General features: G+C 46.7%; 2 protein-coding genes across 2 annotated transcripts; one reads left to right on the top strand and one right to left on the bottom strand.

The window, feature by feature from the left end:
- Window positions 1-3542: 3542 nt before the first annotated feature.
- On the bottom strand, window positions 3543-4925 carry LOC125137403 (tripartite motif-containing protein 75-like). Its single transcript, XM_047798103.1, has one exon. The coding sequence runs from the start codon at window positions 4923-4925 to the stop codon at window positions 3543-3545; it is 1383 nt and encodes a 460-aa protein (XP_047654059.1).
- Window positions 4926-16244: 11319 nt separating this feature from the next.
- LOC125137404 (tripartite motif-containing protein 75-like) lies at window positions 16245-17695 on the top strand. Its single transcript, XM_047798104.1, has 2 exons — window positions 16245-16688; window positions 16748-17695. Exons 1-2 carry the CDS (start codon window positions 16245-16247, stop codon window positions 17693-17695), a joined length of 1392 nt encoding a protein of 463 aa, XP_047654060.1.
- The last annotated feature ends 226 nt before the right edge of the window (window positions 17696-17921 follow it).

The following is a 17921-nucleotide window of genomic DNA, read 5'->3' on the forward strand; positions in this document are numbered from 1 at the left end:
ATCTATGGTAAAGGAGGCAAGAATATACAATGGAGAAAAGACAGCCTCTTCAATAAGTGCTGCTGGGAAAACTGGACAGCTACATGTAAAAGAATGAAATTAGAATATTCTCTTATGCTATACTCAAAACAAAATTGGTAAAGACCTAAACAAAAGACCAGATACTATAAAACTCTTAGCACAAAATATAGGTAGAACATTCTCTAACATAAACTGGAGCAATACTTTTAAGATTCACCTTGTCTAAAAAATAAACAATGGGACCTAATTAAACTTAAAAGCTTTTGAACAGCAAAGGAAACCATAAAAAAAAGTGAAAAGACAACACACAGAATGAGAAAAAAAATTGCTGCAAACTAATCAACTGACAAAGGATTAATTTCAAAAATATACAAACATCACAAAAAGCTTTATATTCAAAAACAACCCAAATAAAAAAAAAAAATCAGCATTTCCCATCCTGGCTCAGTGGACATGAATCTGGCTAGTGTCTGTGAGGATGCAGGTTCAATCCCTGGCCTTGTTTGGTGGATTAAGGGTCCAGCATTGCTGTGAGCTATGGTGTAGGTGATAGATGCAGTTCAGACCCGGTGTTGCTATGGCTGTTGTGTAGGCCAGCAGTTATAGTTCCAATTCAACTCCTAGCTGGGGAACCTCCGTGTACCATGGATGAGGCCCTAAAAAAAAATGATCAGAAGATCTAAATAGCAATTTCTGCAAAGAAGAGAGATGGCCAAAAACATGTGAAAAGATTCTCAACATCAATAAGTATTTGAGAAATGCAAGCAAAATTACTATGAGGTTATCATCTTACACCAGTCAGAATGGTCATTATCAAAAAGCCTATAGGCAATAAATGCTGGAGAGGGTGTGAGAAAAGGGAACCCTTCTACACTGTAGGTGGGCATGGACATTGGTGCAACAACTATGGACAGTGAGGAGGTTTAATTTAAAAACTAAATATAGAACTACCACATGATCCAGCAATCCCATTTCTGGGCATAAAGTAGGAAAAAAACATTGAAAAGATACATTCACCCCAATGTTCTTGGCAGCACTATTTACAATAGCCAAGATATTGAAACCACCTAAATGTTCATCAGTGGAGGAATGGATAAAAGATGTGGTATGTATATGCAAAGGAATATTGCTCAACCATAATAAATAATGAAATAGAAATTCCAGTTATGGCTCAGCAGAAAGGAACCCTACTAGTATTCGTGAAGATGCGGGTTCGATCCCTGGCCTTGCTCAGTGTGTTAAAGGATCCAACGTTGCCATGAGCTATGGTATATGTCGCAGATATGGCTGGGATCTGGCATTTGCTCTGGCTATGGCTGTGGCTGTGGCTGGCAGCTGCAGCTCCCACTCTACCCCTAGCCTGGGAACTTCCAGATGCTTCATGTGCAGCCCTAAAAACAAAGAAAGAAAAGAAAGAGAGAAAGAAAATCATGCCATTTGCAACAATATAGATGGAACCAAAAATTACCATACTAAGTGAAGTAAGTCAGAGAAAGACAAATATTGTGTAAGATGACTAATATGTGTGTAGTTCCCATTGTGGCTCAGTAGGTTAAGAACCCAAATAGTATCCATGAGGATGGAGTTAGATTCCTGGCCTCTCTCAGGGGGTTAAGGACCTGGCATTGCCACAGGCTATGGCATAGGTCACAGATGAGGCTCTAATCCTGAGTTGCTGTGGCTGTGGTGCAGGCCAGCAGCAGCAGCTCCAACTCAACCCCTAGATTCCATATTCAGCACGTGCAGCCCTAAAAAGACCAAAAAAAAAAAAAAAGACTCATATGTGGAATCTAATAAAAATAATACAAAGAAGTTCTTAGCAGAAAGACATTCAAAGATTTCAAACCAAACTTATGGTTACCAAAGGTGAAATGTTGGTGGGGGGCATAAATTAGGAATTTGTGATTAACGTATGTACTACTACACATAAAATATGTAAGTAACAAGGACCTACTGTACACTATAGGGAAATCTACTCAATACTGGGTAATAACCTATATCAGAAAAGAATCTGAAAAGGAATCGATATATGTATAACAGATTTACTTTGCTTTACCCGTGAAATTAATAGAACATTGTAAGTCAATTTTACAATGGTCGAATTGGAGCTGTAGCTGTTAGCTTCCCCCGCAGCCACATCAACTCATGATCTGAGCCCCATCTGCAACCTGTGCCTCAGCTTGCAGCAACGCTGGATCTTTAACCCACTGAACAAGGCCAGGTATTGAACCTGCATCTTCATAGACACTGAGTTGGGTTCTTAACCTGCTGAGTCACAACAGGAACTTTAATAAAGAATGAAATAATGACATTTGGAGCACCATGGATGGACCTAGAAATTATCATTATTTCTTCACTTAATAGTGGAGAAAGTCAGACAAAGGCAAATGCTATATGAGATCACTTATATGTGCAATCTAAAATATGAAACAAGTGAACTTATCTATGGAACAGAAACAGACTTGTAAAAATAGAGAACAGATCTGTGCTTGCCAAGAAGAAGGGAGTTGGGAGAGGGACGGACTGGGAATCCTGATGGAATTTCTTTGAGGCCAGGCATTGTCACTGCAGTGGTCTGGGTCCCTGCTGTGGTGTGGGTTCATTCTCTGGCCTGAGAACTTCCATATACCATGAGTGCATCCAAAAAATAAAAAAGGTGAAGTAAATCAGACAGAGAAAAACAAATATATCATAATGCTTATACATGGAATCAGAAAAAAAAAAGAAAATTTTAAAGATCCCTATGTGTTTCTAACTTTCTCAGGGGAAATGGGCAATCACAAAATCTGTATCAGTGCTCCCATTGTGGCTCATTGAGTTAAGAACCCGACTGGTATCCTCGAAGATGCGGATTTGATCCCTGGCCTCGCTCAGTGGGTTAAGGATCTGGCACTGCCGTGAGCTGTAGGGTGGGTTGAAGATGTGCCTCGGATCTGTTGTTACTGTGGCTGGGGTGTAGGCCGGCAGCTATTGCTCCCATTTGACCCCTTGCCCGGAGACTTACATATGCTACAGGTGCAGCCCTAAAAAGACAAAAAAAAAAAAAAAAGACTCCTGGAATCATTCAATATTCTAAGGACGGTTATGGTCATCCCACCAAGGCAAACAAAACTCAAGCCACTCAAAATTCGGTTCTGGTGTCAAGTCTATTAAAGCCACAAACATACCAAGAGGGTATGAAATGGTTTACTTTCAATTGTGGTGGCTTTTTGTGGAGCCAGGAAGGACACTGTTCCAAAAATGGATTGAGAGAAGGGAGAAAAGCCACTAATTTGGGAGATTTGTTGGTTGGGGAAATTGTCCCTGTAAGAAAGGTCTTCCTAGGTTAGAATTCCTATCCTAAGGCCAGAGAAGTGGCACCAGGCTGTCCTGAGAGTTTTCCCAGATGTGGGGCAGAGGAGAAGGCAGAGGGTGAGGATTAAGAGAAATCACCAGTCAGACATCAAATATGGACTCAGACTCTTTATTATAAGGACTTTCCCCAACACAGGAAGAACATACAGAACATCTACCCAGGGAGCTCATTCCTCATCAACTATTCTTAGTTTAAGTGATGTGGAAAAAGGTCTAACAGAGAAGTAGGGCATAAGTTTTCCTGTAAAAATGGCACTGAATGTATATAAATGCAATCTATCAAACAAGTTGTAAAAAGAAACTTCTCCCAACTCATAGTCCAGAAAAACACCAATGTGACAGGAGTTGCCTGAAACCCCTGTGTCAGGTGTAGTGGCCCAGACCTGAATTTGCCAGCAGCCATTGTCTGGGGTTGGTGGTTTAGGAACATTTCTGGGGAAAGATTCTTTACACACACCTAAGGACCACTCACCCAGGCCTCTTCCTTCAACCTGCCAAAAATGCCTGCCAGCATCAAATCCCTCAGAACCCAAGACAGCTGGGTGAGAAGTAAAGGCCTTGGGATTATGAACATGGTTGGGTTCCAAGCTTTGAAATGTTGCTGTTTTCCCACCTTGTGAAAGGATGAGACTGCCATGAGCAGTTTCAGCATCAAGTGTCAGATGGTCCTGAAATGTACTGATCATTTTGTGCAGGCCAAAATATTGTGGGGGGAGAGTGAAAATCTCCTTGTTTAATTCATAGGAAAAGCCTGCTGGGCTCTCCAGGTTTTCAAATGTGCTGTGGATCTTTTCAATGCCCATCAGTAAATCCACGTCAGGCTGTGCACACTTATCAGTTATTTTCCTAAGCAGAATTTTCAATCTGGATTCATGGCCTGATATTTTGTGGTTTGTTCCAATTATTTTATCTTGAACCCTCTTCTCTTCCTTCAGTAACCTAACACAAATTTCATCATGCTCTATTCCCAAGAAATGTTTAATGTATTCAACTTCTGAGTGCAAATCTCTCCTTTGATTCTCCACCTTTCTCACCAGTTCAAATGATTTTGAGACTTGCATTTCTAATGCCTTATTGGCCTCCTTAAACTGCTTTGTAAGGCGCTCAATGGAGCCTTTGAGCCTCTTCCTATGACAGGCTGCAGCCTGTTCCATGGGCACCAGGTGGTGATCCTGGTGGTCACAGGAGACCTGGCACTGGGGACACAGCAGCTCCAGGTCCTCCTCACAAAACAGGCTGAGAACCTGATGGTGCTTCTCACATAGTGGTTTCTCTTCCTGTCGTTTCCCCTCACCTTCCGTGTTGGGAAGCTGCTTCACAACATCAACCATGCGACAGAGCTGGGTGTTCCTCCTGAGGCTCCTGTCAGGGCAGTGCTGGAGGCACACAGGACAGGGGAAGTCACCCTGCAGACCCTCCCAGCGCTGGAGGAGGCACGAGTGACAGAAGTTGTGCCCACAGTCAGTGGTCACTGGGTCTCGCAGGTAATCCAGGCAGATGGGGCAGCTGGCTTCTGCTTGGAGCTGTGCCAGGGAGGCTGCCTGGGCCATTGTCCAAGGAGGGTTTCTTTCTGAGGACACTCCTTCAGACAGACAAGGGAGAAGCTTCTCGTCTTCAGCCTTCTCTCTGTTCCGTCCTGGCTGCCAGGAGGTTGGCCGGGATCTGCAGGGAGCTGTGCTTCCTCAGGACTATTTCTATCCCTGCCCTTCCACTCCACACAAGCAGCCAGGAGGACTTAGAGTCCCCGTCACTCTCTGCTTCCTTTGTCACTTCGGCCCCCTTTTACTCAAGGGGCCGAAATGGAAGTTTGCTAGGTAGTTCTCTTCCTCAGAGAAGGAAGGGGGATGCGTGTCAACAGCATGGGGATAGGATCAGCACAATCCAGACGTGGGCAGCTCTATGGCACAGCTCACCTGGTTCCTGCAAGAAAATGATAATAAGGAGGAGAGAATATATATTAGAGATTAGGAGCATATATATATATATATATATTGCCTGACCAGGCTTTTCCTTTTTTTTTTTTCTGATTTCAAATATATATTTCTCCCACCCCCCAAAAGGTAATTGTTGTCTGTTGCAATAGTGAGTATCTGATTATGTTTTTAAAGGTTAACTAATGTGATTTTATTAATGAAAAGAGATCCTATACTTGAAGTGTTTAGAGTACACTCTTTACATATAAAACCCTATGATATCAGGGACTTGTTTCACAGAGATAGGGAGTAGGGAAGGGCGGGTGGCATCACTCCATGGATGGGCACATGGGATGTTTTTGGCTGAACTGTTCCCCATCTGTCACCCCTTCCCCTAGCCAACAGTTCATATATTGAAGCTGTAATTCCCAGTACATCATATGGGACCCTATGTGGCGATGAGGTTTGTGCAATGCTGCTTAGGTTAAAATGGGGCTGCTGTGAGGGAGTTCTGGTTGTGGCGCAGCGGAAACAAATCTGACTAGTATCCATGAGGATGCGGGTTAGATCCCTGGCCTAATCAATGGGTTAAGGATCCCAGTGGCTATGGTATACACCAGCAGCTCCAGCTCCAATTCTACCCCTAGCATGGGAACTTCCATAGGCTGCAGATACAAATGTAAAAAAGCAAAAAAAAAAAAAAAAGAGGTGGGGGACTGACTGCTCTGTGGAGAAGCCCCCAGTGAAATATCAGTGGGGTGATGGGTGTCCTTAGAAAGGGAAAGGACGTCAGGGATGGGCACCCACAGATGAAAGGCCATGTGAGGTCACAGGCAGGAGGCAGCCATCTGGGAACCAAGGAGAGAAGCCTCAGGAGAGAGTGGACCTGCTGGCCTTTTGATCTTCACCTTCCAGTCTCCAGCACCTTCCAGCCTCCAGAACTGTGACCACAAATTTCTGCAATTGTGTGTGGTGATTTGTTATGGCAGCTCTTGGAGACTGAGACATTAGGTTTGTTGTACTAATTTTTTTTTTTTTATCATTTACAAGCTTAACATGTTCTATGTGGAAACATTTTTCCCAAGGCTGACCAGTGTTTTCCATATGCACCTGCCCAACCAGGCCAAGCCTGCTTCTCTCTTCCTTCTTTGAGCCACAGTTCGCCCTCTCCCTCTATCCCTGTGTCCACAGCTCTTCAGTCTCTGTGTCTCCTGGCAACATAGAGATTGCAGCAGATTCAAAACAAAAGCCAACAATTGGAAGTAATCAATGTGAGTTTGATGCAAGGTCAAACACAGGAGAATAATACTATTGCTCTGAGACAGAAGACAGTTTTGGAAAAAGACCAGGAAATGGCCTTAAGTTAAATAGGCCTTGCAGGCTAAAGAAAAGCCCTTGGGGCTTGAGAAGGGGAAGCGGGTGGGGAGAGAAGAAAGACTAAGAAAGCAACAGGCTTAAAAGATTAACTGTAGCTCAGTTACACTAAGGTGTATACCTATTTACAACAAATGCAAGTTCAGCTATAAATTTTAAACTCATCTGTCCCTTGTTTTCTTGCAGATAATCTTCTTATCTTCTTGCATTTCTTTCCCCACACAGAGGCACTCCCTGGCCCTGATGGTCACCATGGGGCCTCATACTGCTAATCAAAGATGATTTCTGGAAATGATCAGAACTCTCCTCTTTTGTTATTAAAGCAATTCTCCCCTTCTACTCAGGGAGTTGGCACTTTTCCCCCACCTTCTCCCTTGGGCACAAGATCTCTTTTAGTTAAAAAGCTTTGCTTGCCTAAGAGTCATGGAAGTGTATTCATTTCTGTAGTATTCCTGTCCAAGAATCTTGAGAGGGCTCAGTAATGATTTCATTTCTGAAGGTAGCTATACGAAAAAATAATTGAAAGGAGTTCCCACTGTGGCTCAGCAGAAACGAAAAGCTACTAGTATCCTTGAAGATGCAGATTCCATCCCTGGCCCTGCTCAGTGGGTTAAGGGTTGGCGTTGCCATGAGCTATGATTTATGTTGCAGATGTAGCTTGGATCCTAGGTTGCTGTGGCTGTGGCATAGGTGACAGCTGTACCTCTGATTGGACTCCTAGTCTGGGAACTTACATATGCCACACGTGTGGCCCTAAAAAGACAAAAATTAAAAAAAAAAAAAATAACCGAGGAGTTCAGCTGTGGCACGGTGTGGGTTAAGAATCCAACTGTAGTGAGGTTCCCGTTGTGGCTCAGTGGTTGACGAATCCAACTAGGAACCATGAGGTTGAGTGTTTGATCCCTGGCCTCACTCAGTGGGTTAAGGATCCGGCATTGCCATGAGCTGGGGTATAGGTCACAGATGTGGCTCGGATCTGGTGTTGCCATGGCTGTGGCGTAGGCCGGTGGCTACAGCTCCAATTCGACCCCTAGCCAGGAACCTCCATATGCCAAGGGTGCAGCCCTAAAAAGACAAAAAGACCAAAAAAAAAAAAAAAAGAATACAACCACAGGTTGCTGTGGAGGCACAGGTTCTATTCCTGGCCCAGCGCAGTGGCTTGAAGGATCTGAAGTTGTAGAAATTTGGAAAAGTCTTTCTGAATGTTGCTCCTCTAACCCCCAGAAACCTCCCAGATTGCGACTGAGGCGAGATGGGGCCATCCGCTCCTATGCTGGGGTGGGGGGCAATGTCTAGACAGGATCTCAGGTCACTTCTGGCCTCCAGGGCTGGTTCCTTGATCCCCAACCCTTTCAGGGACACATGGAAGAAGGTTAACTATCCTCCTCTTCCCTGTCCTTTGTGTGTGGGCGTAAACACAAATACAAGAATAGTCTGATTTTGAACAATAAGGCATTGGTGTCACACAGAAACTCCAGGGTGTTTGCATCTCTCATCCTTATTTGGGAGGCTTAATTCTAGATTTCCTGACTATTTATTCAACACCGTCCTCAACACTACATGAAGAGTGGACAGAATTACACTGATGTCCCTGAAACACCTAAAATCGTGTGTGATTATCACCAAAACAAAGTCCAAACAGTTGAATACAACATAAAAAGGAAAATATCCATATATAAGCCCTCATGATAGCCAGCAAATATTTATCTTCTTAAAGTAACCACATGCATGTACATAAAACCTTAACTAGGGAGTCCATATGTGAAGGTGGTGGAACAGCTCTGAGCATAGTGCCTGGTGCACAGCAGGTCCCCCCCCCATTCCCAACACAAGGGAGACCCTGGAACTTGCTCACACCCCTCCAGGTGTGGTCCAGGTGAGAGGCAGAGCAAGTCACATCCACACCTACAGCTGGAGCGTCCCTCCTCTGAACCCTTGGAAATGCCCACTCTGCTGGCCAGAGAGTCTGTTCCAAATGGACCCTCTGACTTCGAGACCACCTCAACTCTCCATCCTCCCACTACCTCATGATCACCCAGTGCCCTGGGAAGCCCAGTCATCGAGCCCAAATCCCACCTGCCCCAAGTCGGCACTCACGTGTCCATGCTTCTTGATCTTGGCTCTGCTCTGGGGAGCTGCTCAGTGTCCTTGAGACGGGGTGTGTGTTGTGGGGGGATGTCTCCACTCCCTCACCTTGAGTCTGGGCTTCTCCCTTCTTTGCAGAGCAGAAGTTCTTCCTGTGTCCAGGTAGGAAACACAACCCAATTTTCTCTTCACTGCAGGGATCAGAATCTGGTCCCTTGGCCTTATAAGTCTGTAGGGTGTTTCCTTTCCTTCTTCCCATTGGACAGACTGCAGATGCAGTCAGCCCGGGGGAGATGACAGGCTGCTGCTGTTGCCTCCCTTCGTCCTCCCTGATGGCATCTTCTGTCAGGTACAGGAGACACTCCCACCTTAATCGCCTCAATCTAATTCCATCAGTGATCTAGGGTCCAGCTGTATAGAATAATATGGAAAGTCCTCATCATTATTATTATGTCTTTCTCAAGTGAACTTGCTGAACAGTCTTGGCCTCTCCTTATAGAAATTGTTTGAATCCCATCCACCCCATAAAGGAGGTGTTTCCAGAATCTTTCCTGTCTCCGCATTCTGGATTTCTTTTTTTTTTTTTCCCTGTATTTTATTTATTTATTTATTTTTTTTATTTTCCCACTGTACAGCAAGGGGGTCAGGTTATCCTTACATGTATACATTACAATTACATTTTTCCCCCACCCTTTCTTCTGTTGCAATATGAGTATCTAGACAAAGTTCTCAATGCTATTCAGCAGGATCTCCTTGTAAATCTATCCTAAATTGTGTCTGATAAGCCCAAGCTCCCGATCCCTCCCACTCCCTCCCCCTCCCATCAGGCAGCCACAAGTCTCTTCTCCAAGTCCATGATTTTCTTTTCTAAGGAGATGTTCATTTGTGCTGGATATTAGATTCCAGTTATAAGTGATATCATATGGTATTTGTCTTTGTCTTTCTGGCTCATTTCACTCAGTATGAGATTCTCTAGCTCCATCCATGTTGCTGCACATGGCATTATGTCATTCTTTTGCATTCTGGATTTCTAAAGGTTCTCAAAGGTTGCAGTTCTCGAGAGTCCCATAGAGGCTCAGAGGTAACGAAACCAACTTGGATCAATTAGGAATCGTCGGGGTTCCATCCCTGGTCTCCCTCAGTGGGTTAAGGACCTGGCATTTCTGTGGCTGTGGTGTAGGCCAGCAGCAGCAACTCTGATTCAACCCCTAGCCTGGGAATTTCCATCTACTGTGGGTGTGGCCCTAAAAAAAAAAAAAGAAAAAAGTTTGCAGTTTTCAACCTCGCAGGCCCTCAGGCAGCAGACAAGCAGCTGCTCTCCTTCAGGAGGAGGGGGCTTAATGGGGGTGTTGAAGGGGTGGGGGAAGGGCTGCACCAGGACATCTAGAGGGGCAGGCTTCCCTGGATGGAGTGAATCAGAAGTTTGCCTTGGGGAGGCCTGGACTGTAGTTTAAATAAACCTCCCTGATGCTCCTGAAGTTCTGTGAGTTCCTCAGTAATCCCAAATCTCCACCTCCAGATGTGATCTTTCTCACATTGTCATTCTCTCAGAAATAAGGATTTCGTATTAATATGTGAGGAAGGCCTGCATGCCGACCCCTTCATTGACAGCTCAATCATTCCTGTGTTCATCCATCCAAACTGTCACTTGCTCCCTGTCCCTGGACTCTGACTAGCAGCCTGGGACCCGAGGGCCCCAGCAGACTCCCCACAGGGGGCAGTTGTGGTGCCCCTGCAGGGAGATGGACCCCAGGGTGAAGGGGTTCCCTCCTCCCCATGAGGACAGCATCTACTCCCAGGAGAGCAGAAGCATTTTCTTCAGCAGGAGCACACATGCCTGCACTCCAGAACCATCTTTCTTCCCAGTGTTGATGGGCAAAATGATAGGATGTGTTACAGAAAACCCTGCTAGGTAGAAAGGTCACATGGTGGCCTCCTCTCCTGTTTCCCTTTCTTGAGGAATTCCACCTAATGGCTTTTGTTTGTTTGTTTGTTTTGGCCTTTTTAGGGCCTCACCCAAAGCATATGCAGGTTCCCAGGCTAGGGGTCAAATTGGAGCTGTAGCTGCTGGCCAGATCCAAGCTACATTTGCAACTTATACCACAGCTCACGGCAATGCCAGATCCTTAACCCACCTAGCAAGGTCTGGGATCCAACCCATGTCCTCGTGGATGCTAGTCAGATCTGTTTCCGCTGAGCCATGACAGGAACTCCCTAATGGCTTTTGGATGAGAATTCTTAAGCAGTCTATAATAAAAAACCTAACATTTGGAGTTCCCGTCGTGGCACAGTGGAAACGAATCCCACTAGGAACCATGAGGGTGAGAGTTCGATCCCTGGCCTCGCTCACTGGGTTAAGGATCCAGCGTTGCCATGAGCTGTGGTGTAGGCTGCAGACGTGGCTCGGATCTACAGCTGTGGCGTAGGCTGTAAGCTACAGCTCCGATTCGACCCCTAGCCTGGGAACCTCCATATGCTGCAGATGCAGCCCTAAGAAGACAAAAGACAAAAGACAAAAGACAAAAAAAAAAAAAAAAAAACCCGAAAACCAAAAACCAAAAAACCAACATTTCTATGACATCTGCTCTGTGTGTCTAGAACATTCCACTGTGTACATCTGCAATGAAGGCGAATCTAGGTCATCTCCAGTTGCCTATTTAACACTTACTTTTGTCCTATGCCAGCGAATGTACTTCGTTGCTTTAAAATGTGTTGTCAACGCTAAGGAAAGAGTTGAAATACAAGTGGTGTTTTCTGGAGATTCTGTTGTGGTTCAGCAGGTTAGGTCCCTGACAGAATCCATGAGGATGTGGCTTCCATCTGAGACTTCGCTCAGTGTATTAAGGATTCACCATTGCCACAATGTGAAGTGTAGGTCACAGATGTGGATTGGATCTGGCGTTGCTGTGCTTGTGGTGTAGCCCAGCAGCTATAGCTCCAATTCAACCCCTGGCCCGGGAACTTCCATATAACAGAAGTGTGGCCATAAATATTTTTAAAACATATGAAATAAATTTTAAAAAAGCAGTGGTGTTTTCTGAAGCACCTGCAAGTTATCCATGCTTCTAAAATAAGGTTTCTGGTAGTGATTGGCCTTTCTAGTTTATTACTGAACATAACTAAAGAGAAGAATAAGTAATATCATATTATATTTTTATTTTTGATATTTTTCTTTTGTCTTTTTTGCTATTTCTTGGGCCGCTCCCACGGCATATGGAGGTTCCCAGGTTAGGGGTCCAATCGGAGCTGTAGCCACCGGCCTACGCCAGAGCCACAGCATAGAGGGATCCCAGCCACGTCTGCCACCTACGCCACAGCTCACGGCAACGCCAGATAGTTAACCCACTGAGCAAGGGCAGGGACCGAACCCGCAACATCATGGTTCCTAGTCAGATTCCTTAACCACTGCACCACGACGGGAACTCCATATTATATTTTTAAAACAATGTGCTTGTGGACCTTATTTGCTATTTCACTGATGCTATAATCCCACCTGGAGAGAATTGAAACTTTGTGTATATGGGTCATCCAATCCACGGAGGTGTGGTGTTACTCTTCAGTTTTTAAAGATCTTCTTTAATCTCCTTTGCTAGATGTTTATAACCTTGTTCAAAAAATTTTGCATTTCATGTTCAGTTTCATGAAAAGTGTTGACGTAATTGTAAAAGGCCCACTTTTTTTTTTTTTTTTTGGTCTTTTTAGGGCTGCGCCATGGGTCAAGGAAGTTCCCAGGCTAGGGGTCAAGTGGGAGCTGCAGCTGCCACACTACGCAACAACCACAGCAATGCCTGATCTGAGCCGAGTCTGCCACCTACACCACAGCTCACCGCAATGCCAAGTCCTTAATCTCTGAGCGAGGGCAGGGATCAAACTGAGTCCTCAAGGACAAGTCTCTCTAACTCCTCTTTAGATTTTCCAAGTTTTCTAAATGACAGTCATGTATTTTGCAGATAATAAAACTTTGTTTATTTCTTTCAATGCCTAGGACTTTTTTCAGCAACTCCTTACTCAGCTGGTAGACCCTCTTGTGGGAACTCTGCACAGAGCATTCAGGCTTCACTGCCTTAACCCACTGATCAATCACTGAACGGGGAGCAACCACATGTTTTCTGGACACCTGTTTGATGTTTTCTGAGCTACACTGCATCACATACAAATTATCTACACAAAACTATGAATCTAATCCAGGTGAATCTGAGATCTGAGTTGAACAAGATTTTGCAGCACATTTTACTTTACGGAAATGTAGAGAGTAGAGGAGGCATACTTAAGACCCTAAAAGAAACAACACATACATGTGGGAAATTGTACAGGAAAGTGACCTAATCTCTTCAGCCAGTCAATGCCCAGGGTTTAAAAAAAAAAAAAAAGATATTTGAAGATGAAAAAAATTCCTAAATGTGAAATATGAAACTTCTTTAGATCCACATCTGAATAAGCTAACTTAAAAAGATATTTATGAGCCAATTTGGGAATTTTGACTATGTCTTAGGTATTATATGATACCAAAGAGTTGCTGCTTGGTTTCTAGGTATTGTAAAGGTATTAGTGAAAAGTATCCATATTTGTGGTTGAGGATGAGGTATACAGGAATGAAATGAGAGCAACCAAAAAGGGAAGAAAAGAAGATGAATTAACAAAAGATTGATCAAGGAGTTGCCATTGTGGCACAGCAGAAACAAACCCAACTAGGAACCATGAGGCTGCAGGTTCAATCCCTGACCTTGCTCAGTGGGTTAAGGATTGGGCATTTCCATGGGCTGTGGTGTGGTGTAGGTCACAGATGTGGCTTGGATCCTATGTTGCTGTGCCTGTGGTATAGGCTGGCAGCTACAGCTCCGATTTGAGCCCTAGCCTGGGATCCTCCATATGCCACGGGTATGACCATAAAAAGCAAAAAAAGAAAAAAGAAAGAAAGAAAGAGAAAAAGGTTGATCAATATAGGGTGTGGCTTGATGAAAATATTTTTTGATATTCTTGTCTATGTTTACCCATATCTTTGAAATTTTTCATAATAATTATTTTTGAAATTGACTGAAAGATACAAATTAAATTCAACTGCATAAGGAATAACAATGAAGAATGCTTCTGGGTACCTCAGATTTATCTGTAGCACTAAGTTCTTCCATGATACACAAATATTGAATCAGGAGTTCCTGCTGTGGCACCAGAAGACCAACAGAATCTCTGGAGCACTAGGACAGGTTTGCTCCCAGCCCTGCACAGTAGATCAAGGAGGCGGAGTTGCTGCAGCTGCAATTTAAGTCACAGCTGGGGCTAGGATCCAATCCATGACTGGAACTCTATATGTCCATATACTGTGGGGAGGACAAAAAAGAAAAATAAAAGGGGCAGGGGGGAGTGGAGACTAACCTGCCCTCTCCTCAGGAATGGAATGTGGCCAAGCCTGATTGATGGGAGTTGGGTCATTCACACAGGAAACCATCATGGTAACTACTCTCTCTCAATCAATTATCTCATGGCTATTCTCCCATCAGTCACTTTCCTTTTCCTACATATCATCTGTTCCCCAGGCTCCCACCACCTTCCCCAACTTGTGCTCAGGGAGTCACACCAGAGCCACACCTCCCCTCCCCAGGGAGGAAATGGACAGCCTCAAGGAGCCTTTCAGGTCTCAGGGCCTCATCAGGGAAGATGAGGTTAAGTGGCATTGAGAGGATCAGGGGCTGATCACCAAGGTGCAGCAGGGATCCTGTTACCACCTGGGGGGAGGGGCCCACCCTGCCTGATCTAATCTAGGTGGGGTCTTGCCTGTCTCTCCTCTCACTGAAACCCTCCAGACCCTGTGTGCCAGCCCTCCCCCTGGGGGGAGGAGCCTCAGGCTTTAGGGTGGGACCCCAAGAGCCCCACCCTCCTGGGGTATATAAGTGCCTAGGTCCCACCCAACCAAACAGCCTGGTGGGAGAGCAGTGTGAGAACCTGGACCATTGAACCCAGTCAGAGCCTCAGAATCCGGTAAGCAGGGATCTTGGAGGAGGCAAGAGGCTGGGCTTCTGAGTCCCTGCTTTGGGCCCAACCTAGGGGTTCTGCTCAGAGGGAATTCAGACTGGGGGTTGGCTCACGTAAAAACATGTTCTTTATTAGGGTGCTCAGTCCATGAGGGGCCTTGTCCCTAGACACCAGAATTTGCTTCCTCAGCCAGAGAGATTGAACTTATTTTTCTGTAATTTATTTCTATACTCAGTGGTGTTTTGCTTTTATTGGACATGCACACAGAAAACTTCCTGAGCATGTAACCCTACAATTGGCCTCCCAGATTAAGAAATAAGTTTTTCCCAGCATCCCCAGAGCTCTGCACATATTCCCTCCAAAGTGTTATTATGTCCTAATATTTTGGACTCACAGATTGTCTTGAACTTATCAGGGCTTGGGTGATTAAATCAGGAAACCCCATCCCCCACCACAGCCCCATGGATGCTCATTTCTACCTTTGGGAAAGCTTCTCTGATCCCAGTGGAAAATTTGAGTGTTTACAAGACACTCTGGGGGTGTCTGACTGAGTTCTCAGGCCTGAGATGGTCCTCTCAGTCTCTTGGATAAGGGGAAGCTGCACACCTTCTCTAGAATCATGACCACACAAAACTTCACTGGTTCATAGCTCACCACCTCAATGCATCATCAGAGAGACCTATATGTGTGTATGTCTGTTTCTCGGCTTCAACTCACATTGCATTTCTGGTCTCAGTCTCATTCTGTGCTTGATGTGAAAAGTTTTGGCAGACGGTGCCCAGAGTCCTTTTCTTCTAGTCGAGATAGATTCCATCCATACAGGCACTGAGGTTGATAGATCCTGTAGTTGAGAAGCTTAAGTGACAAGTAAATCTTGATGTATTATGAATTCAGCACTGTCAGAAATATCTGGTTTAAAAAGTACCAAGTTCAAAAGTACCAGGTTCGTGAGATTTTCAACAAGATTGAAATCACTGAAGTTGTGGTTTTTATCCTTTAATCAGATTCTCTTAGAATCAGGGATGTCAATGTAATTTCCCCCTGGTCCCCAGATAGCAGGTGACTGAGGGGTCCTCCCACCCAGGCTCTTGTCCCCAAGCCCACAGATTCACACGGTCCCAGACCTGGTCCATCAGCCTGTGGTCCACGTGGTTGGAGGGGAGGGCGGGTGAGGATCAAGGGATGCCTGGAAGTGGCAGTGAATAGGCCCACAAGACACAGCAGCCTTTTCACAAGAAGGATTATTTTTTCCCATCCCCAGGAAGGAAAAACCACTTTGGAGTTGTGTCTGCTTACTGACCAAGAGAGTTGCTGACCTTGGCTTCAGCCTTGGAGCTACTGAGGGTACTGAGTCACCCAGCTGCTCTGCGATCGCCTGAAGGAGTGAAGGAAGCCCCTCTGGACCCCTGCCTGCAACAGGAGCCCCTCAGCTTCCCAGCAGGAAGGACCCCAAAGGTGCGCACCCTCAGCCCAGGACAGAGACCCTGCAGCCCAGCCTCGTGAGAAACCCAGCTCAGTGCAGCCCCAATGGCAGTGGCCGCAGCCCTGGCTGGCCTCCAGGCAGAAGCCAAGTGTCCCGTCTGCCTGGACGGCCTGCACGACCCTGTCACCATCGAATGCGGGCACAACTTCTGCCGCCGCTGCATCCAGCGGTCCTGGGCTGAGCTGGAGGACACGTTCCCTTGTCCCGTGTGCCGCCACTCGTGCCAGGAGCCGCACGTGAGGAGCAACACCCAGCTGGGCAGGATGATCGAGGTGGCCAGGCTGCTCCACAGCAGCAGGAGCAGCAGCAGCAGGAGGAGCCAGCAGTGTCCCCTGTGCGAGCGGCACGACCAGGTCCTGAGCCTCTTCTGTGAGGATGACCTGGAGGTGCTGTGCGCCCTGTGCGCGCAGACCCCTAAGCACCGCAGCCACGTGCTGAGGCCCCTGGCCGAGGCCGCCGCTGACCACCGCCAGAGGCTGGGCGGTTACGTGGGGCCTTTGAAGAGGCGAGGCAGGTGGCGGAAGCCCAGAGTCTGCTGGTAGCCCAGGACAGAAAGGTGCTGGAGCTGCGGGAGCACGTGCAGCGTCAGCGGCTGGAGCTGGCCTCGGATTTCGCGCAGCTCAACCGGGCTGTGGACCGCGAGCAGGAGGCCGCCCTGGCCAGGCTGGTCCAGGAGGAGCACACCATCCACGAGCAGCTGGGCGCCAACATCGCGGCCTTCTCAGACCACATCTGGGAGCTCCGCGGCCTCCTGCAGGAGGTGACAGAGCGGAGCGTGCTGCCAGGGGCCCAGCTGCTGAGAGGCATCGGGCCCGTCCTGGGCAGGTGCGAGAGCCTCAAGTGCCCTGAGGTCTACTCCTTCCAGCTGCGGCGGGAAGGCTGCAGCCTCCCCGCGCAGCACTCAGCTCTGCAGAAGATCATCCAGAAGTTCCCCGAGGACGTGATCCTGGACCCCGAAAGCGCGCATCCCGACCTGCTGGTGTCAGAGGATGGAAAGTCCGCGACCTTGGCGAGGAAGAGGCAGGGGGTTCCCCGAGCTGGGAGCTCCGGGGCGGAGCCTGCAGTGCTGGGCCTGGGGGGCTTTGGGCGGGGCCGGCGGTACTGGGAGGTGCGGGTGGGCGGGGCCACGTGGGCCGTGGGCCTCTGCACGGACTCCGCCCCCAGGCCCAGAGCCTGGCTCTTGGAGGACCAGAGAGGCTCCTGGACGGTGGGCCGGCGCGAAGGGGCCTACGAGGCCCGCGGCCCCGCGGGCACTGTCCCTCTGGAGCTGCAGGAGGATCCCGGCGGGATTGGCGTCTATCTGGATTATGAACTGGGAGTGATTTCCTTCTACAGTTTCAAGGACAGGTCCCACATCTACTCTTTCAGCGATACCTTTTCCGAGGTGCTGAAGCCCTACTTCTCTATCGGGTGCTCTTCTCAGCCTCTTACCATCTGCGCAGTAAGAGGTTACGGAGAGACACCAGAGACTTTGCCTTCCTTGCTTCCTTCCTGAAGTTTATGGACAGTAGGAAGAATATGTACCGATGTCAGTACATCTGGCACCGACAATTTTTTTTTTTAATTCTCATTTGATTTTAGCCATTAAGAAGAAAATGTTTTTTTTGTTTGTTTGTTTTTTTGTTTTTCTGTTTTGTTGATGGTGGTGGTGGCGGCGTAAAGTGTTTCTGGAATTCTCACATTGCACCTGTAAAACTGCCATTTCACAGCTTCAATAAAGG

Source organism: Phacochoerus africanus, chromosome 10 (assembly GCF_016906955.1).
Source record: "Phacochoerus africanus isolate WHEZ1 chromosome 10, ROS_Pafr_v1, whole genome shotgun sequence".
NCBI lineage: Eukaryota > Metazoa > Chordata > Mammalia > Artiodactyla > Suidae > Phacochoerus > Phacochoerus africanus.